The sequence below is a fragment of the Lepisma saccharinum genome, chromosome 25 (genome assembly GCF_977018435.1).
Source record: "Lepisma saccharinum chromosome 25, izLepSacc3.1, whole genome shotgun sequence".
NCBI classification, from domain to species: domain Eukaryota; kingdom Metazoa; phylum Arthropoda; class Insecta; order Zygentoma; family Lepismatidae; genus Lepisma; species Lepisma saccharinum.
Window position 1 is genome coordinate 39,754,564 of NC_139253.1, and position 23,846 is coordinate 39,778,409.

At 37.8% G+C, this 23,846-nt stretch overlaps 1 protein-coding gene across 1 annotated transcript in view; it reads left to right on the forward strand.

Moving 5' to 3' along the window:
• LOC145978532 (uncharacterized) overlaps positions 1-23,846 on the forward strand; it is a 628,446-nt gene that overhangs the window by 265,422 nt on the left and 339,178 nt on the right. Inside the window, exon 3 of the mRNA XM_083111184.1 lies at positions 4,830-4,959. Within this exon, the coding sequence (XP_082967310.1) occupies positions 4,830-4,959 (130 nt within the window). The remainder of the gene's footprint in view (positions 1-4,829; positions 4,960-23,846) is intronic.

Consider the following 23,846-nt stretch of genomic DNA (forward strand, 5'->3'; position numbering starts at 1 on the left):
TTAATAATCATAGGGTTCCGATCTTGTAGTTGTTGCGCATATATAGTCGTTTGCAGTGCACTTTAAACTGTAGGTCCAGTCTCGATTAGCCTATATGTGCATAAGTGTACACAAATCAAAGACTCAACTCATTCCATGTAGAAGAGAGAAAAAAATACGATGAACAAGCCACACATTTTTAATTGAAAAATGATCTTAAACCCAAAATATTAGCATACATATTGCAAGTAAACAGTAAAATATAACAGAACATGTCATTATACGAGGTTTTCCTAATTTTCTTTCTCAGAAGACCAACCCAGAAACCATGTAATAATATCTAGGCCGTATCACTATACTTTTTCGTATTTTGAGGTTAGGTGATACATCAGGATTTGCTGAACCGCCAAAAAATGAAGTCAATTGAACTGAATTTAAGTCTGACGAGTCATGACCTACTGTGTGAAGCCTTAGGTTCAAAGACAATATCAAAATCTGCAGCAATACACTTGTACAGTCAACAGCAAAAATAATTGTAGCCAGATTGTTCATCGCTATCTTTATTACTTTTTATTCCACCTACTGTGTTGTTTACATGAATTGAATTCGGTTGCAGGTATTGGCTTCTACTTAATGGCGTTTATAGTTCAATTCCTTAGCACCACGGTGTGGAAAACAGACTGAATGAAATGAATTTCGCATACTTTTTTGCCGTTGGATGCACTTACTGAATGACGAAACTACGATTTCTTGCTTTGCATATGGAATATGGATAAAGGAAGTCAATTTTCATACAGGGGTACCACATCCCTGCCTAGTCTGTGAACTTTTATATTGATCTTCGCTTTGTGGACCCGCACAGAAGTCCTTGACTGTCGCCTTAGTCTTTCCCCTTGCTTGTTGAAGCAATAGAGAGCTTCGCTGCATCCTTGATGCCTAAAACGTTTGGCGGTAAACCCGAGGTAGAATCCGCCTGCATCCGTGCGTTCTTTGGAGACTCGCTCTTTTGTTTCCCTCGGCCCGGAATAAAACAATCAAAGCTACAAAAGATCGGGGGAATAATTGGATCTTTTGATTGAATCCTTTGATTGCCTGTGGTGCTTATATATGTACGCCGTCTACCGAAAAAGGTTTGGATGCCGGAAGAAACTTTGACGTCTTATTTCCGCGTCTTTTGAGCACGTGTCTCTGCTTTTGTTTCCTTTTGCGATTCCTTTTTCCTTCCTTCTTCCTTAATGTTATTTTCCTTTTTTTTTTTTTTACCTTTTCTCGTTTCCTACTTTCCGTCCTCTAATCCTTCCCCCAATTCCGCCGTGTTCCCTTGTTACGAAAATCCAGCTTATTCGTCAAATACATGAATAACATCCCCCAATGCGCGTTTTGGAACGTGTCTACACTCAGAAGCAAACATCATTTGGGAAGAAAAGGTAAATACAAGGGTTAGTCATAAAGTTGCTGTCCACTGTTTTTATGTCCTTAAAAGCATCCTTTCAAGACTTGCAATTTTAATGTTTTTAAATCATGTCAATCCGTGATGTCACTTTTCTATCTTGGCCAAATACACTTTGTCGTCTTATAACTGGATATTGGGTTAGATTCTTGGTGGAGGAACATTGCACAGTGGTTTAGATCAATTTTTAAATTACCGTTCCCATTTCGATTAGCCTATCTGAGGTTATAATGAACTTAAATATTTATCTTTCCCTGGGCGCCTAACAAATACCGCACTGATGAACTATTCGCTTGTAAGGGTTGGCGACTTTTCTGTAAGCACTTCAATGCTTAAAGCATTCTCTTCCACGTAGAGTACGCTCTGGACTGTATGTTACAGAATAGTGAGGCTCTGGTGTTAAAATGTGCTTGTGATTGTTCTCTCATCAGTTTCATCTTCATCTCCGCGATTAGCGAAAAGTGACAGAAAAACGAAATAAAATAAATCAAATCAATCATATTACCTTGTAAGAAATCATGTAATTATATTTCCAGTGGGGCACCTGATTCTAGCCCTGATATGCTTATCACTGTATACTCGCAGAGAACTAAATGCATAAATTCGATCTGATGCAACCGAAACGCATCTATTGATGCACTAAAGTGTGTTCTTTGGCCTTTGCCAAGAATCACATTTACTGATTGATGTATTTTGTTTGTAAATGTAAAGCCAAAGTGCATCATTATGATTGAAGTCAGCATTTCATTTTATGTCGAACTGTTCTTCAATGCATCAATTTATGCGTTTTTGATACACTTTCCTGCATCTTTCTCAATGATGCATTTGATTTGAGCTACAGACTGAATGCATTTTTGGTTTCAGCTGATGGATTTACTTTTCTGTGCGTAGGTCACCAGATTCAAGTCCTGAGACTTATCACTGTATACTCCTCACACATCTCACGCACGTTCATGGTACAGTGTTTAACACATATGTAGGAAGATATTGTAAATGTGATAAAAAAAATAGGGTACATATTTATATACTCCAATTCGAGGAGTTGGTGTACTATTACGAAATATGTCTTCAGAGAACTATGCAACCGAGGGAAAACACAGGATAATATTAAAACCACTCACCTTTTCCGCATTCACGATACCGACGATGCTAAATTCCGAAACTGCGTGCAGAAAGCTTGACATATCTCGATAAATATGATTCACATTTCTTCGATCCTGACATTCAGGAACGATTAAGGCTTAAACCATGAATGTATGTTGCACCTTCGCTGACAATCTTTCCAATTTATTACGCTACCTATTGATTTCGAAAAAAATTCCTTGTCTCTGCATGCGAAAATACTGTCCTGACGTCATTAACAATGTTGCCTGTCAAGCTCTTGCATGCAACACTCGTAAAGAAATCTGGGAATGTTTCTGAACAGCTCGAGATTTAAGTAGCACTGTTGTGGTTAATGGAACATAGTCAGATTACTGAGTTTTAATGCCTCTTCTCACGAAACAAATTGTTCATGTGACAAATGGATTTGGGTTACCGATCGCATTAAAATCCTCTCCCAATTCACGTTCTAATATTTAATATCAATTTAACGTTATTTACTCTTTCATTTTTAAAATACATTTTAGAGAAAATTTGATTTTTTTAAGCTGCTAATCTGGAATTTTGAAATTGTTCTCCTTTGTTTTCTGTCATGTTGTGACCTAGTAACGGGCGCGTCTATTGAACACAGTTGAAAATATAGGCAGTGTACTAGAAATACAAGATTCAGTTTCTAATTCTAAACGTTTAATTTTCAAAAAAACATATATATCTGTTGCACAGCGCCAAACGATATAGAATCAATAGATCTTATTTTCAATTCCACGTAGTTAACAGTTCAGTGGTTCAGATTTAACCCAAACAACTGTAATATTATATTGATTCGCTAACGTACAATTTGCAATAGCAAGCAAGCTAGGTTCATTCCTGATGAACTCATCTGTGTATAAATCTATATATTTTGTAGCACTTATGCTAAAGTATTACAATTTGTAATAACTTAAATGTTCCTACGAGCATCAGGTTGCTTAAAACTCAACTATTGATTGAATATTTGGAAAATTTCATTAAAATACATATATGTTAACTTACTGCTGGACTTTCGTGAAGGAAACCAGTGACAGGAAAGAGGAAAATAAGAACGAATGTTACATTGAAGATTCGATATAGATGTCATAATAGAATCCACGTAATTCGCGGGACAAACATTAGAAACAGCATTTTATGTATATGTGTATTATATGTATTTGAAGTCTGTTCATAGTCAAGTTTGTTCATTAATGAAATCTGTCATTGGATTATTGTAACATTAAGCGTTAACCACCACAAATTCACCTAAGGGTATTAGTGTGTGTAGAGGTATATTTTGTGTTTTTAGGCGATTCACAGCTCGCGCCTTCAAGATACACACCCATAGATTTTAAAACCTTGTCCCTAGGTTCAAAACATACAGATCTGAAGTTCTGTGGATATAGCTAATGGCAATAGACATGTATTTATTCGAATCATTACATAATGCCCATTTCCCTTTTGATATATGCAGGTTTATTCATATCTTATTTACAGAAGTTAAGACTTGGCCGTTATTTACAAAAAAAATCCATTTCAGTGTGCCCTGTCCCCCCTTCCCGAAGAGATTGTGTAGACTCATGTAGCCACTGACTTCACGAGTAAAAAAAAAATAACCCTTCAGTAGCAAAAAAGGTGGCTGAAGGTATGCGTACGTGTGTACCCGGTTTCCTACATGAAATGTACTATTGAAATAATGTTAAAAGAGCAAGTGTGTGTATTGAAAGAAAGAAAGTTACAGTCCCGTCGTTTCACATAGCAAAAGAAAAGCTCTCCCAGCCGCTCCTCTCAGAAAAAAAGACACCTCTTACATTGCTGTACTCCGCCAAACATCTGAGAGCCACTGCCCCTTTCCCTTCCTCTTTATAGGCCCCGCTAATGACATAACCCCTTACTGGATTTTCCGCCGTTGGCTGTCCAGCGATACACCTTCCTACCCCAACGGCCAAGAATTCAAACGTACAGGAATACATAAACATACACAAAAGTTGCACACTAACATTACCAAAACACATGAAACCGACCGACCCAATTAAATTAATTAATAAACATAAAATAAAAAGGATCAAGTAATGATCGCATCATTACATGTGTGAAAGGTAGTATATATTTTTTAAAATACGTATATACGTATATGAAATTAATTATCTCTAATTTTGTGCGGCAACTCTTCATACTAAAGCATAAGTATCCATTTTCTAAAAATAAAATATTCATGCAACAACTGGAAATGAATGACTAATATTTTGCATTCGAACATATTCAGATTATGTTTATATTTTCTTTACAGCTCCTGAGAAAAGCCTTGAGTTGACCCAGAACAAAGTTAAGGAGAATTACGTCAATATCACGTGTTCTGCAAGAGGTGCATATCCAGAACCGAAAATGGTTCTCACCAAGAATCCTACCAACAAGGCTAAGTAAGTACAACTTTCAGTTTTGTTCTTAATTTGTTACTCATAGATTTACGAAGAAATAAAAAATACAAGACTCGAACAGTGGTCTCTGGCACACCGTCCCATTGCTCTACCAACTGAGCCACCGAGCAATTCAGGAGGATAGGTTTACCGCTTTTATATTTACAAGAAGAACTGTTTTCCCTCAGTTCATATACTTCCATGGAATCAGTCAACTTGCTTGTATAACGAGTAGCCTATTCTAGGCGAATAAGTTCTTTTTATTTAATGCAATAATAATGAATGAATAGAAGCAACTGTAGAACAATGAATATGAGTAAGAGAAAATGAATGATTGATTGCATAATTTATATTTAGTTTAATGTCTTCCTATAGTCGTTGCTAGTACAATATTACTACTATTAATAAACCCTAATTATAATAATAATAACCATAATAATAAACATATATTATTATACAGGCTGAGCCTAAAGGATACAGACAGTTTCAAAGTATTACAGAAACAAGAGCTTTAATAACATGGCTATGATACTTACATGGTTGGAATAGTATGTTCTGAAGTTTATATGGCTAAGTATGTGCGACCCTTTTGAAACACGGCAGATATCAATGCGATAGTCCAATTGTACCCAAACACCTGTCAGCATGTCGACCATATTGCTCGACTGAGGTCAAGGGCACTGACGAATTAATAAGCCAAAATTTTGATGTTGATGTCAAGAAAACAAACGAAAATGGAGATCGTAAACCTTAAGACTTTCTCTGTAAAACAATACTAAATGATTCCTTAAAAAAAACAGTTTTTTATTTATATTTAAGCTCACCGTGCATTACCTGCTCGAATAAAAACGTGAATTTACTTGTATTCCCCAAAAGCAAAGAAAGTTTATGGTGCAGTCATAATGTCATAATGCAATTGAAGAAAAATCAAGAACGAAAAAGCAACCAATGTTTAATTATATCCAACCAAACTTCCACTTTCGGTTTGTCCTCGATGTTAATTAAAATCTGCCAATGAAGGGAAAGCAATTTTGTTGCTGGTGTTTCATCTGTACAAATAAATGACGCTGTAAAGAGCTTCAAATTATTACTACGAATTGATGACATTCACTTTAATCTCGAGGTTTGTGTTTTCTCAATGTTCATAAAGAAACAGAGAACAGTTCACAGTATTCGCGGCTGTATTAGTCCATCAAAGGAATATAATTGTCTTGGCGTCCCTTGGCGACAGTCTCTTGTTTAACTTTGAACACAAACGGGAAGAGTTAATATAGAGGTTAATAATAAACGTGTCTCAACAGACCGGCTATTTTTAAAACCAAAGGCGATTGAATAAACACCGTCAGCAAGTTTTAATTATTGTTTTAAGTCTTTGCAGTTCAAATATTCGAAGAACTTCTCTTCGCTTTTTATTTTCATTGTAGCTCGAATGTTCCTAGCCCGACCCTGTGGCCGAGTGGTTAGCACATCGCGCTGCGACGCCAAGGGTCCCGGCTTCGAATCCCGGTCGGGCTTGGTTGTTTGTGAATATCCATTCATCAATTTCATCATTTCATCACTCATCCCCATCTTCGCAAATTAGCCAAGAGGCACAAAAACGCGAAGTAAAATAAACTAACTAAATCAATCAATCAATCGAATGTTCCTAGAGTCGTAAGAGATTTACCAAAGTGGTCGAGAAAGGTATTTACCCAGTTTTTGGTGGTACGATCTGGTGATTAAACACAGCATTTCGGCGAGTAAATGTTTATATATTGTTTCACAATTTGCCCCGGGAATCTCTGGAGCAAGAGAACGAAAACTGCGCAAGTAGGACTCGGGAAGGCTCGGCCAATGAGCGCGTGAGGGAAGGTTTTAGTGTATGGAAGTGAAAACACGGATGCAGTTATCAGACGTTTCCAGCTGCACTCACTGCTTTTCTTCAGCCATTCGCTTTCTCCCCTTCTATGTCATTATGGGCGACCTTGCTCCACAGATTCTCGAGGCAGAGTGTAGATTAGGAACATACTCCAATAGAAATCGAAGTATGAATGCCTGTTGCTACTGTTGGCGTGCAATAAAAATTGAGAGAGATAAGGATGAATTCAAAGGAAGAAACAAGAATTGAGAGAAAATAAATTTAGATTCAGATAGAAAGATGAGAAAGAGAGAGAAAGGGGAATAATTCAATGGAAGGAACAAAGATTGAGAGAGAGAGAAAAATAGGTACAGATAGAAGGTTGGAAAATAAGGAGAGAGGTGGAGGAAGAAAGGACATTGACAATCCGGAAGACAATTTTAGCGAAAAAGAGAGAGAGAGAGAGAAAGTTAAAACAAGAGGGGGAAGAAAGAACGTATCTTGTAAAAACTATTTATGACGTTATCACATTTTAATTACTTTGCAAAACTTCTGCTCTTCTATCAGTTAATCGTGACCATGGACTGACTCAATACATTCTAGAATAAGCCTGCAGAAACATTCATCTCGTGCCGAGCTTCGACCAATCAATCCGTGGTTTGCAGCCCTATACGAAACCAGGAAACCAGCATGGAAGCTAATTCTTTAATCAAAATGAGAGGAAGGGGGAAAAGAATCGTGGTAGCTTGTAAAAAAAAAGGCCGTTTGTTAGTAGAGCAAGTGAATTGAAATCATCCCCAATTCATTGAAATTGGCGCTTGGCTACCCCCGTTGTTGGCTCACGGATCAAACCTTTTGGAAGAAGTTCAAATCGCATGATCTGGGTTAATACGTCAAGCTGGTACTGCTGCGTCGGCGTGATCACACTGCGTCACAAAACATTTGAAATTGAAAAGTTTGGGGAAAGGCAATTTTGTATTAATCGCTTAATTTGTGTGAAGTTAACAGCCTAGGTTGCAAGTGAGACGTGGAAATTTTGCTGTTATAGTATGTGCCTTATCAAACTTGCCCGAATAACGTAATACCACTATGGCGTTTGGTGGAAGAGAAAGCTTCAGAGCTATAGAGAAAATGAGAGAGAGAGAGAGATAGAGAGAGAGAGAGAGAGAGACAGAGGGAGAATCCAAAAATAATAGAGGATATGCGCATAGGACAATTGCTGTCGGTTACGACTTCTCCACGAAACCTCCAACAGATTACAACAATGAAATTAGACACTTAATCCAAGCTTCTCCTTAGTGACGGAGCGGTTATCATCGCTCTACGTCGGTAGTGGATTCGGGTTCGAATTCTGCCATCTGGGTATTCTTTGTAAGTGTCCGTCAATTTCACCGTATCATCACTCATCTTCATCTTCCTTATTAGCCAAAAGTGGCAGAGAAGTGAATTAAAATGAAACAAATCAATCAACAAATTCAAGTATTTTGCGATTTTTTCTCTTCTCTCGAAACATGCATATATTTTCTTTTCCGTACACACCACGTTTTTGAATTAATACGAAAAAAACTGAATATTATGCTAGTTTCCTTATGCCTAAGATACTTATAATTTGCACCTGCATTCAAATTGTACAATCGCATTTCTTGAAAACCACCCTTTCCACAAACAGGATGGGATGGGTGCTAGGAAGTGCTGTGTACACGGTGTGAGTAGATTTCACACAACTCGTGAAGTGTGTTTTAGTGTAATTACATGTCTGGAGTGCGTAACGAACCTTAAAGTTCGTGGGATCTTATGAATACCTAAACTGTTAACCAATTAATCAATGGGTGATGTAAATAACTCATCATTCATCCTCTGATGAGAGCACTCGTCATTGGCATGACGAGTTAACGCTTGGCAATGCGAAAGGTACAAAATCACACTAAGGAACTAAACTACAGAAAAGACAATGGTCACTCGTTGGGTTTTGTGAACCGTTGAACCTGAATCATGGCTGGGTGTTAGGATAATTACCTGTCTATCTGAAGTATTAAGCTGAATAGAATAAGCGAAGTCTTCTGTAAGCTTCTCCAATTCGTCGACCAAAGCGTCGTTCCACTTCTGACCTACTGCCTTGCTGACCACCTCTTCTCTCTCAACTCAATCCCAAAAGTCAGTCCCCTCTCAGCTTGTCTCACCTCTATATCACTAGGCCATCGAGCTCTTCCTCTATGCCGAATCGTGTTATTAATTGCCACTACGCAAACCGCTGACTCCATAAACAGAAGGAACTACCTGTTTTCCTGAATGCTCAGGAGGTTTGCATAGCGCAACACTGTGCATTATAAACATGCCTCAGAGGCTTGAGACAACTGAGAAAAACAAGTGAATGTCCTGGTCAACGTGAAGCGTTCAGAGAGACTTAATAAAATAAACATATAATCTTAGGGATTGATACGAGTGGTAAAATACTGTCTCAAGAATCAAGTCTCTGCACACTGACAGGAATATCAATTCCGTTGCACGTGTAATATTTACATATCAAGTAACCTACATGGTAATACTGAAAATGCCCCTCTACTGTCCATCAGGCTTCTAATGTGTACCGGTGCACTCACTCCTCCCAATTTCGTCAAAGATAAAAAATGAAAAAATTCAGTAATCCACACAAGAAACCTAGTAGAGGTCCAGAAATTTGCTAAATTTGCAAAAAGTTGGAAGCTCAACTGCCATGATCTGCGAAGAAAAAGGAAGGAGAAATAGTTTAGTGTTTGAAGTATTGCGTCTGGTTCAGTGTGAAAGTCATCGCAAAGAATAAAATAATTTACATTGTTCTACGTTTCCTTATTTCTCATTTCTTCTTGGTCCTTCTACGTTTCCTTTGTCTCTCTTTCCTTATTCGTTCTGTTTCGATGTGTGTCGACATAAGTGGCGTAGGCTGAAATACAATATTAAGAATCTAAATTGAAGGTATAGTTTTGTGCTGCACGTGTCTGTTAAAATAATAAAAAGCAACTCCAAATAAAAAAAAATCAAATAAGTTGGCCATCTTGAAGAAAAAACGGAATTAGCTATGAAGTTTCATTCCATCCTTGTGTTCTTAATTTCAAAACTGATTTTCATCCTATGCTGATGCCATTATGTTGATAAATTTGCAATTATATACCATCACAATGAACATACACATTTTATTCACAATGCTGTACCATGTTATCAAAAAGCTATTTTGGCCGTTACAGCTTCCCCATTGAAAGTGTGTAGTAATATTCAATAAATTTTCAAGTTTGTGTTTTCGTTCATTCGTTTGTTAGATGCAAATTTTTTGTGTATGTTCGCAAATTTTTAACATATTTGATAAATACAAAAAAAGCTTAAAAACCTTGTATTTGATGCAAGTGTTGGTTGGTTTCTATGGTGGTGAATTGTGCCCACATATGTATTTGATTTCTCCACACCTTGTTGATTTTTGCCTCTACAATTCTAACAGCATACACTCCCGGTCGAGTTTAATAACTAGAAAGAATAAACATTAATTACGTGTCCCATGACGAAGAGGATATTGTACTGTAAACAAGGCGGAAGCTTCTTTCCCTCTCTATTTTTTTCCTGCATATTTCTATTTTTCGTCTAGCTTTAAGCGAAATCAACAGATAGGGGAATTGTTCCTCTAATGCACATATGTGACATTGTACAGTTCCGTGTTAAATTTCATGGATATATAGTATATCTTTCTGTATATTACCAAACCTCTGAGAGAGGCGAGATTTAGGATAACGGAGTGGGTGTATCTAAAAATCTGTTATTCTGCCGGATATTCCTTATTTGAAAATGGAAATAATTCCACACTTGCCTCTGTGGGGATTGACACGGATTTTTATGGGCCCCCTAAACCGACTAATTCGCTTTAACTACGCTTGGAGCAAATATTGTACCTAAGTATTCTCATTGTGTGTGTGTACATAGGTTACAATGTTGAGACTTTTTCTGCTATCATGATGTGGTTAGGTAAAGAACGTTTCCTGTTTTGGACTGAAGATTTTCGAAACTACATACAGACACACCTGCTAAAATTATCTCTCTATAAAATATTATATATATATATATATATATATATATATATATATATATATATATATATAATGTGTGTGTGTGTGTGTGTATTATACAGGGTATCATTTTAATGTCGCCCACGGACAACAGGAACGTGTAGACGACATCAAAACAAACAAATTTTCTCAGTAACTTTTTTCTCGTTGGTACATCGTTTCGGCGCTACAGTCTTTCAAAAAAGCCCGTTTTGCCGTCTGAATGCTGGCAACCCAACACATTTGATTGCATTTGTGATGTCATTTCCCGTCGTGGAGCGGTGCATGAAAGGGTTGCAAGGAACACATATATTCTGTGAAAAATGACAACTATCCACGTTATATACCGTACAACAAAGCGAGAAAACGCGTTCAATAACTTCCAACGGGAAGTGAACCAACGATGCGAAAAATGGTCCAAGAACAAGGTATTAAAAAGGAGTGCTAATACTGGATTTTATCTGTTAGCCTTCATGTCAAATATTTAAAAATCTCGTTGCCAAGTTGACATCTACAATCTAGTCTATCCATTACGGCTTTCTGATACTGGTTGTCTGTGACACAATGAACAAGTTGTCAAAATAAAAACGAAAGAACTCAAAATTCGAAAGGTAAGTAACACATAATACAAATCTATATTCACTTCATTATGCGGCAAAGGACAAACATGATTGAAAATAGAGGGATATAAGTAAATCAAGTTATCCGACGACTGTGTTTACCTGCGCATCGGATACACATATAATAGTTTGCAACTGTGATCATGGTAGTATATTCTCTGCTGATTCATAATCAGGTTGTTACTGTGGTTGTACTTGTTTTATCCATAATGTAACAACATGAACCTCGGATACTTTTGTTATCAGCACCGCAATACCTCAACGCATGTATCAGGACAAATGGATATACAAACCTTGCAACAAGATTTGCAAATATTTAGCATATAGCTGTGTGTAAACAGCTAGATGTAAGCTGTAAATCCAATATTTTTTTTTTCATGATTATATTTGACATGTAGGCTAAGGGACAAAATCCGAAATTACAACCTCCTTTCGAATATATGTTTTTATTTTTTTAATCATTTTTCGTATGGTTGGTTCACTTTCTCCTTCCACTGGGATTACTGCTGGACTTCTGTCCCTAGATGTTCGGTCTACTCGAAGCGTTCCTATCCCCGTTTTACAGCTCATAATGTGGTTCGTAGTTTGCTAGTTTTCACAAAATTTGCGTGTTCCTTGCAACATTGCAGTGTACTGTTTCGCCACATTAAATGACGACACAGATGCGATCAAATGCTGTGTTGAGTTGGCAGCATTCAGGCGGCAATTGGAATTATGTGCCTTCGGAATCCAGTAGTCAAGGGTGTCTGTGTGTGTGTATGTGTGTGTGTGTGTTTGTGTGTGTGTGAGGGAGAGAGAGAGAGAGAGAAAGAAAGAGAAGAGGGATAAATAGATAGATAGAAGTTCTTAATAACTGTACTGTAGAAATGTGTACTACGTCCCAGGAGTTTGTTGAGCAATGCCACGCATAACGATAGAGAAGGAGAGAAAGCTAGTGGGCGGAGCGATGCAGTACATGCTCATGAAAACAGCTGGTATCTGCAGTCAGTTTCAACACAATCCCGTTCCCTAGCACGTGTTCATTTGTCGAACTCTCTCGAGTCACTACTTGCGCAGAGACTTGCTTTCGTTCGTTTGCTCCAGAGATTACCGAAGTAGAGTATAAATAACGATGCAAGTTGCCTCAGTGATGAGGCAAACTGAATTTTCGTTTCAGTTACTTGTTCCTTTTACATATTTGCATAATTCATCACGTTACAAATGTAGATTGTCTCATATTTTTACTTCATCAGTACTGCACAATAAACATATTAAATAATTATAATCCTGGTCAAAGCAATGCATTTTCTGGTTTCTCTGTGTTGAGCAGTACGAAAAAAAAAGTTTGCCTAATTAACAAATGCCAACGAGTACGCTGACAAGGAAATTTCAATTTAAACATTCTTCCCTCTGATTTATCCACCCTCTCCATCATTGGATTGGAACAAGTGCATAATTGATTGTCCCGTCAGTTCTGCTCTGAGAGACTGATTTTGGTTTAATTCATTTGGCGACCACTTCACACTGTAGGGTCGCTTTCCACATCCAAAAGCGCATTTGGGATAGTATTTTCTGCAATCTCAAATTTCACTGCTTCTCAGTTCGGTATTGCCTTAATAACACCTTATGTAAAAGTATAGTATGATACATAAGTAGGGGCAAATAGAGAGTACTGGGCCCTCAATTGGGGCTCGAATCATCATGTGGGGCTCGATCGCCTTAATGGATTTCTCTCGTAAGGCGCAGTGTTGCCAACTCCTTACCCGAAAAAATCACCAAGGTTGTGGCGCTCGTCGTAGCTTTTTATGATGTACATTTTGAGAGCAGAGTTGGCAAGACTGTGGGTTTTTACTGTAGCCTTTTATGAGGGGGGGGGTTTATTGCCCTCTGTTTACATCTGGCAACACTACCGTAGATTTTTTGACAGTGTTGTTAACCTACTGGGTTTTTCACTGTAAATTTTCATCAAAGGGTCTGAGGGGTCCATGTATTTTTTATGTCTGGCAATACTGTTGGGGGCCTAGGAATAATTGTACAACAATTTGTACCTAATTGTACAACAACTTGTACCTAATTGTACAACATATACACAGACATAAAAGAGAGAGCCTTCCCGTAACTTACTTCATGTACAATTTATATGTTTTTACAACTGTGAAAAGAAAGCATATGTGTTCTGTATGCATACATTTATTCTTATTTTTCGAAGTTGAATGAAAGCACATGTTTTTACGCTCTCGTAATACTGACCTTGCTCCACTGATTTTAAATTGCTTCCATCCGCTTTTTTTTCTGTGTTATTTCCGTATGCACGCAACATTCGCTTTCAATAGACAGAAGGAGTGTTAGTATAGCAGGCTCCGAGTTTACAATTTATTAAATTAAACAATAATTTATGTAAGAATATACTTTTACTTACCGAACACAAAATAATAAAAAGCACATGTGAATATTTGCGTGTGTTCATGTTATATGACGACTGAGTAAAAAAATAATGTTGACTCCCCGAAAGATAAAAGTTCCTGGTTCGACATCAGATGCATGCAAATTTTATGTTTTGCTCTCCAAAATCTTGATTTTTATGTTTGTGCTATTTGTCATACAGCAGAGGAGAAGAGGGGAGAGGGGAGGGGAGGGGGTACTATTAGCGCCATCTATTAGCAAACAATAGAAATAAAAAAGTAGGGTCAAACCTTTTCAACACCCAAACATTTTAAACGTCCTCGTTTAGTAATACGATCAGCAGAAGATGTTTGAAAGAGTACTCTTAGTCGAGAAAGCTAATTGCTAGGGCCCATATATTGCTAAAATGTTCCTTGATTTGCATATTTCTCATACCGCCATATGTTGTTCTAGTTGACTTCTTCCAAAAAAATGCTAATTAGCGAGAGTTAATTAAGCGAGGCAAGTAAAAGAAGCAAAATAGAACAGCATATGTGCCGGCGTGAGAATATGTAAAAATTCGACTCGATTCGAATTAAAGTTGGGGGATATTTTGCATTTTTTTCCTATAATGTACAAAATATTTACCGTACATATTTTTTTCTATTTACAACAGTATAAAATAAGAGGAATGTGTGACAATATCCATATTAATTAGGAAGGTATGTTGTATGCTAGGTTAGCTAATTGTGTCTTCTACAGCTTCACTGTATAGAGGAAAGATGGAAAAAGAGAGCTCTACGGAAACTGACGCTCTTAACAATATTGTACGTTCGTGAAAAATTATATATATAAATAAGGCATAAGCGTATTATCTGCTTTCATGTCAGATTTTCCCAACCTGCGAGCTGTAGTGTTTAGGTGACAAGCGACCCGCTCAAATATGATACTGTTGACAATATTGAACGCCCCGTGAAAATTATATATAAATAAGGCATAAGCGTATTATCTGCTTTCATGTCAGATTTTCCCAACCTGCGAGCTGTAGTGTTTAGGTGACAAGCGACCTGCTCAAATATAATACTGTTGACAATATTGAACGCTTCGTGAAAATTATATATAAATAAGGCATAAGCGTATTATCTGCTTTCATGTCAGATTTTGCCAACCTGCGAGCTGTAGTGTTTAGGTGACAAGCGACCCGCTCAAATATGATACTGTTGACAATATTGAACGCCCCGTGAAAATTATATATAAATAAGGCATAAGCGTATTATCTGCTTTCATGTCAGATTTTCCCAACCTGTGAGCTGTAGTGTTTCGGTGACAAGCGACCCGCTCAAATATAATACTGTTGACAATATTGAACGCCCCGTGAAAATTATATATAAATAAGGCATAAGCGTATTATCTGCTTTCATGTCAGATTTTCCCAACCTGCGAGCTGTAGTGTTTAGGTGACAAGCGACCCGCTCAAATATGATACTGTTGACAATATTGAACGCCCCGTGAAAATTATATATAAATAAGGCATAAGCGTATTATCTGCTTTCATGTCAGATTTTACCGACCTGTGTTTAGGTGAGACAAGCGACCTGCACAAATATGATACTGTTGACAATATTGTACGCCCGTGAAAATTACATATAAATAAGACTTAAGCGTATTATCCGCTTTCATGTCAGATTTTACCGACCTGTGTTTACGTGACAAGCGACCTGCTCAAATATGATACTGTTGACAATACTGTACGTCCGTGAAAATTACATAATAAATAAGACTTAAGCGTATTATCTGCTTTCATGTCAGATTTTACCAACCTGTGTTTACGTGACAAGCGACCTGCTCAAATATGATACTGTTGACAATATTGTACGCCCGTGAAAATTATATATAAATAAGACTTAAGCGTATTATCCGCTTTCATGTCAGATTTTACTAACCTGTGAGCTGTAGTGTTTAGGTGACAAGCGACCTGCTCAAATATGATACTGTTGACAATATTGTACGCCGCCGTGAAAATTACATATAAATAAGACTTAAGCGTATTATCTGCTTTCATGTCAGATTTTACCGACCTGTGAGCTGTAGTGTTTAGGTGACAAGCGACCTGCTCAAATATGATACTGTTGATAATATTGTACGCCCGTGAAAATTACATATAAATAAGACATAAGCGTATTATCTGCTTTCATGTCAGATTTTACCGACCTGTGTTTACGTGACAAGCGACCTGCTCAAATATGATACTGTTGACAATATTGTACGTCCGTGAAAATTACATATAAATAAGACTTAAGCGTATTATCTGCTTTCATGTCAGATTTTACCAACCTGTGTTTACGTGACAAGCGACCTGCTCAAATATGATACTGTTGACAATATTGTACGCCCGTGAAAATTATATATAAATAAGACTTAAGCGTATTATCTGCTTTCATGTCAGATTTTACTAACCTGTAAACTGTAGTGTTTAGGTGACAAGCGACCTGCTCAAATATGATACTGTTGACAATATTGTACGTCCGTGAAAATTATATATAAATAAGACATAAGCGTATTATCTGCTTTCATGTCAGATTTTACCAACCTGTAAACTGTAGTGTTTAGGTGACAAGCGACCTGCTCAAATATGATACTGTTGACAATATTGTATGCCCTGTGAAAATTACATATAAATAAGACTTAAGCGTATTATCTGCTTTCATGTCAGATTTTACCAACCTGTGTTTACGTGACAAGCGACCTGCTCAAATATGATACTGTTGACAATATTGTACGTCCGTGAAAATTATATATAAATAAGTCAGATTTTGTCAACCTGTGAGCTGTAGTGTTTAGGTGACAAGCGACCTGCTCAAATATGATACTGTTGACAATATTGTACACCCGTGAAAATTACATATAAATAAGACTTAAGCGTATTATCTGCTTTCATGTCAGATTTTACCAACCTGTAAACTGTAGTGTTTAGGTGACAAGCGACCTGCTCAAATATGATACTGTTGACAATATTGTACGCCGCCGTGAAAATTACGTATAAATAAGACTTAAGCGTATTATCTGCTTTCATGTCAGATTTTACCAACCTGTGAGCTGTAGTGTTTAGGTGACAAGCGACCTGCTCAAATATGATACTGTTGACAATATTGTACGTATATTGTATTGTATAGGAGACTAGAAGCATATAATTTGGCGAAAAAAAACAAAAAAAAACCCAAGTAAGGTCATAGAGAATAGTTAAAAAAAAAGTGAACAATTATATTTTGCATTGCACAGCATTGGATATTAAATAACATACCCCCAAAAAATCTCTGCATTATGCGTTCTGTAAAAAATTGCCCTACGTGCCAAACTGCTGTGTCAAGTAAACATTTTTTAAAGGCACTGTCGTACTTGTGTGCCGGGGAAAGCGAATATGTGCGACCAAACTGTACTCTAAGTGTGGAAAAAATATTTCTATTGCCAACTTCAAGTTGTTTTTTTTGACACGTATATATATTATTATTTTTTTAACAGAGGAAGAAAGTCCGTGCTTCGGAAAACGCGATGATGTGCGTAATGATATCTTCCGTCTCCTGCATAGACTTGTACCAATCTACTGTGTACCGTCTTCTTCCCTGCCTTGCCTCGTCCAGTTCGTCCAACCTCTCGTTTAATTTTTCCCCTGCAGCCGAAAGCAGAATGTTGAGATCACCGCACCTCAGGCCGCTGATCCCCCGAAGATGGTTCTTGAGAACCATTTCACAAGGGATGCGAAATTCTGGCGTCGTTCTTGCTATGATTACAAGTTTCCCTACATCCTTACAATCTCCGTTTACTACGTGTTTAAATATTTTACATAGTAGCTCGGGCGGCAAATCAGTTATACGAGACATGTTGTTATTATTATTATTTTTTACTCTATGTTATTTATATACCCTACCCCAATTTTTGTTTCGTGTTCGTGGCGATGGTGGTAGAGTGCCACACACGTAAATTTGCCGTTGCGTAGAAACGAATTTTCGTTTCGTCTCCCTCTCTCTTAGCATCATGTGTTCTACCCTGCTCGATAATTTTTGCTATTGTTGCCATATTGTTATTCTATTCCTGGACACACTCGCGCAAACATCATTGAAAACAATTGAATAGCGCTCCAGCTCGCGGTTCCCACCGTTCGGTAGGGGTGCTAATGTGGCAATATAGCACGCGTAGTGCTTGCTTTTTTATGCAGTGCATGTTTATTGGCTAGCTAGTAACTAGTGTTGCCAACTGTAATAATGAAGTACTATTTCTGTCATGGAAGGGGAAAAGGCAGGTAAAGTGGCGGTGAGTTTTGTTGGATTGGAAGTACCATATTTTTATTTTATACTAAGTATTTGACCGGTTTGACGTTGTGTGCGTGTATTGCGTGTGTGTATGTAAAAGTGTGTGTTTGCTAATGAACGTTAAATTCCATAATGCCTCCAGTTCTGTCGAAGTTGAAATCAAAAACCTGGCATAACCAAGCTCGGGAAATTCTAAGCAACGTGTGCGAGTTCATGAAGGAGGAAGCCAGTCATGGTGTTAGCATCCCAATAAAGCATTTTGGCAAGAGAGCAGCGAACAGCAGCAACAAATTGTTCATATTTCATAATTTTGGAATTATTCAAAATAAATAAATTATGTAGCTCCAACATCATTTCAACTCTGGCTCCGGCACGTGTTTTTGTAGAAATTGCATAGAGGAGGCTGTTATTTTTGCTGCTTAATGCGATACATATTGTTTTCTGTGTTAAAATTGCCATGCTTTGATGGGTGATAAGCCTATTGAAAACTGTGATCGAGCGAGATATTCTTTTGCGCTGAATAGTATTGAAATAACATAAGAAGTCTTATTATTTATTTTATATTTTGATGTTTTAGTTAGGAATATATTGATTTTCAATTTTCCGTTGCCGCGTAATGACCGGGAAAAAAAATCGAAATAGAGCGGCATCTGCCGCCACCTCCCAGGGAGGCAAAATGACTAGTGCCGGCTCTGGTTCATAACAAAAAAAAAAAGCCGCGCAGCTTATCGTCTAGTGGCAGTATATGTACTTGTTATTGTTGTGGAAGCCGGCATCTTTTGTAAATGTACAACAAAGGCAACCGACTGTCGCCGATCTCAGAGAGGAAATAATAATACTGCTTCAGGAGGAGTGTTATGGTGCAATTGTAGCGGTTTAACACGTTGGCATGTTATTATCTGCCGTTGCAGTTCCATACCAGTGTATACGGGTTTTGGAAGTGAAAAATTAGAACGCCACCAGTGTATTAATGCAATGAAAAATAATATATATATTTTTTTATTTTGCTTGAAATCACTCAAATAAGGAATCGTATGAAGAAGTCTTTTTTGCAGCATTTTTGGTAATTTTACTTATGTGTTAGTTCATATTTTGCGAATTTTTAGTCCATATGTATGTAGCTACATACAAAGTCACTTGTTAGTACATATTAATCCTAGTCCTGGTATAATGCATGACGTTTAAAACTCAACGTTAGATAGACCTGAATTCTCTAATTTTATTGTTGTACGTAACAGCTGTGCATCGGCGCACTGCAGCGATTTTTCTATCTGCTCTATTAGCAACACTGCTTTTTTAGTTGTTTCGCGCATCGCACGGCAGAATTATCTGCGCTGGACTCTACCCAGTGCGGCGACCCGTTCACCCAGCGATGCGTATCTGCTCACGAACCTTTCGAAAGCTGCGTGCTCTAATTTTCTGTCTGCTTCGTGACGTGCATCCAGATCCGTCTGCGTGGTGTTGTAAGCGATGTCGTGATTTTTGCATGCGGCGTCCAACGGATTCACACTCTTGTATATACGTCGTTTCTCACAACGTTACAACGTTTAGAAAGTCGTTGATTTTGTTTCTGTATTTTCCGTCGTTGGGTTTCCTCGTCATGTCGATCGTCGCGAATCCGAAATCGTCACCGTTCCAGCAAGTAGAGCAACAACGTTCCGAAAATTGATTGTAGTTCATGTCTCCGCCTACGTAGTCATCGTACGCGTGCTTGAGGTTGGTGTGATCTTGACGAAACAAACATATGAAATTAGCGTTGTCGCGTACTAACTGTTTTGGAATTTTGGAAAACGTTTGAGCTAGGTAGAAGCAATCCATTTTTTTGTGACGACCTTACGTGAAAAAGTTGCGAATTTCATTTTGATTTTCCAGGATGGCGTCGTCGAACACAACGACTGAATTTTCACGACAATCGTCGAGTGGTTTTATTTCCGAGGCGAACGTTGCAATATCCAGACAAGTTACCTTTTGAGATGCATTAACCTGGCTACCAGTACTGCGGACCGGGTACCAAACTCGAGAAAAAATTGGAGAGAGGGGACAAGAGTGTGAATCCGTTGGACGCCGCATGCAAAAATCACGACATCGCTTACAACACCACGCAGACGGATCTGGATGCACGTCACGAAGCAGACAGAAAATTAGAGCACGCAGCTTTCGAAAGGTTCGTGAGCAGATACGCATCGCTGGGTGAACGGGTCGCCGCACTGGGTAGAGTCCAGCGCAGATAATTCTGCCGTGCGATGCGCGAAACAACTAAAAAAGCAGTGTTGCTAATAGAGCAGATAGAAAAATCGCTGCAGTGCGCCGATGCACAGCTGTTACGTACAACAATAAAATTAGAGAATTCAGGTCTATCTAACGTTGAGTTTTAAACGTCATGCATTATACCAGGACTAGGATTAATATGTACTAACAAGTGACTTTGTATGTAGCTACATACATATGGACTAAAAATTCGCAAAATATGAACTAACACATAAGTAAAATTACCAAAAATGCTGCAAAAAAGACTTCTTCATACGATTCCTTATTTGAGTGATTTCAAGCAAAATAAAAAAATATATATATTATTTTTCATTGCATTAATACACTGGTGGCGTTCTAATTTTTCACTTCCAAAACCCGTATACACTGGTATGGAACTGCAACGGCAGATAATAACATGCCAACGTGTTAAACCGCTACAATTGCACCATAACACTCCTCCTGAAGCAGTATTATTATTTCCTCTCTGAGATCGGCGACAGTCGGTTGCCTTTGTTGTACATTTACAAAAGATGCCGGCTTCCACAACAATAACAAGTACATATACTGCCACTAGACGATAAGCTGCGCGGCTTTTTTTTTTTGTTATGAACCAGAGCCGGCACTAGTCATTTTGCCTCCCTGGGAGGTGGCGGCAGATGCCGCTCTATTTCGATTTTTTTTCCCGGTCATTACGCGGCAACGGAAAATTGAAAATCAATATATTCCTAACTAAAACATCAAAATATAAAATAAATAATAAGACTTCTTATGTTATTTCAATACTATTCAGCGCAAAAGAATATCTCGCTCGATCACAGTTTTCAATAGGCTTATCACCCATCAAAGCATGGCAATTTTAACACAGAAAACAATATGTATCGCATTAAGCAGCAAAAATAACAGCCTCCTCTATGCAATTTCTACAAAAACACGTGCCGGAGCCAGAGTTGAAATGATGTTGGAGCTACATAATTTATTTATTTTGAATAATTCCAAAATTATGAAATATGAACAATTTGTTGCTGCTGTTCGCTGCTCTCTTGCCAAAATGCTTTATTGGGATGCTAACACCATGACTGGCTTCCTCCTTCATGAACTCGCACACGTTGCTTAGAATTTCCCGAGCTTGGTTATGCCAGGTTTTTGATTTCAACTTCGACAGAACTGGAGGCATTATGGAATTTAACGTTCATTAGCAAACACACACTTTTACATACACACACGCAATACACGCACACAACGTCAAACCGGTCAAATACTTAGTATAAAATAAAAATATGGTACTTCCAATCCAACAAAACTCACCGCCACTTTACCTGCCTTTTCCCCTTCCATGACAGAAATAGTACTTCATTATTACAGTTGGCAACACTAGTTACTAGCTAGCCAATAAACATGCACTGCATAAAAAAGCAAGCACTACGCGTGCTATATTGCCACATTAGCACCCCTACCGAACGGTGGGAACCGCGAGCTGGAGCGCTATTCAATTGTTTTCAATGATGTTTGCGCGAGTGTGTCCAGGAATAGAATAACAATATGGCAACAATAGCAAAAATTATCGAGCAGGGTAGAACACATGATGCTAAGAGAGAGGGAGACGAAACGAAAATTCGTTTCTACGCAACGGCAAATTTACGTGTGTGGCACTCTACCACCATCGCCACGAACACGAAACAAAAATTGGGGTAGGGTATATAAATAACATAGAGTAAAAAATAATAATAATAACAACATGTCTCGTATAACTGATTTGCCGCCCGAGCTACTATGTAAAATATTTAAACACGTAGTAAACGGAGATTGTAAGGATGTAGGGAAACTTGTAATCATAGCAAGAACGACGCCAGAATTTCGCATCCCTTGTGAAATGGTTCTCAAGAACCATCTTCGGGGATCAGCGGCCTGAGGTGCGGTGATCTCAACATTCTGCTTTCGGCTGCAGGGGAAAAAATTAAACGAGAGGTTGGACGAACTGGACGAGGCAAGGCAGGGAAGAAGACGGTACACAGTAGATTGGTACAAGTCTATGCAGGAGACGGAAGATATCATTACGCACATCATCGCGTTTTCCGAAGCACGGACTTTCTTCCTCTGTTAAAAAAATAATAATATATATACGTGTCAAAAAAAACAACTTGAAGTTGGCAATAGAAATATTTTTTCCACACTTAGAGTACAGTTTGGTCGCACATATTCGCTTTCCCCGGCACACAAGTACGACAGTGCCTTTAAAAAATGTTTACTTGACACAGCAGTTTGGCACGTAGGGCAATTTTTTACAGAACGCATAATGCAGAGATTTTTTGGGGGTATGTTATTTAATATCCAATGCTGTGCAATGCAAAATATAATTGTTCACTTTTTTTTTAACTATTCTCTATGACCTTACTTGGGTTTTTTTTTGTTTTTTTTCGCCAAATTATATGCTTCTAGTCTCCTATACAATACAATATACGTACAATATTGTCAACAGTATCATATTTGAGCAGGTCGCTTGTCACCTAAACACTACAGCTCACAGGTTGGTAAAATCTGACATGAAAGCAGATAATACGCTTAAGTCTTATTTATACGTAATTTTCACGGCGGCGTACAATATTGTCAACAGTATCATATTTGAGCAGGTCGCTTGTCACCTAAACACTACAGTTTACAGGTTGGTAAAATCTGACATGAAAGCAGATAATACGCTTAAGTCTTATTTATATGTAATTTTCACGGGTGTACAATATTGTCAACAGTATCATATTTGAGCAGGTCGCTTGTCACCTAAACACTACAGCTCACAGGTTGACAAAATCTGACTTATTTATATATAATTTTCACGGACGTACAATATTGTCAACAGTATCATATTTGAGCAGGTCGCTTGTCACGTAAACACAGGTTGGTAAAATCTGACATGAAAGCAGATAATACGCTTAAGTCTTATTTATATGTAATTTTCACAGGGCATACAATATTGTCAACAGTATCATATTTGAGCAGGTCGCTTGTCACCTAAACACTACAGTTTACAGGTTGGTAAAATCTGACATGAAAGCAGATAATACGCTTATGTCTTATTTATATATAATTTTCACGGACGTACAATATTGTCAACAGTATCATATTTGAGCAGGTCGCTTGTCACCTAAACACTACAGTTTACAGGTTAGTAAAATCTGACATGAAAGCAGATAATACGCTTAAGTCTTATTTATATATAATTTTCACGGGCGTACAATATTGTCAACAGTATCATATTTGAGCAGGTCGCTTGTCACGTAAACACAGGTTGGTAAAATCTGACATGAAAGCAGATAATACGCTTAAGTCTTATTTATATGTAATTTTCACGGACGTACAATATTGTCAACAGTATCATATTTGAGCAGGTCGCTTGTCACGTAAACACAGGTCGGTAAAATCTGACATGAAAGCAGATAATACGCTTATGTCTTAT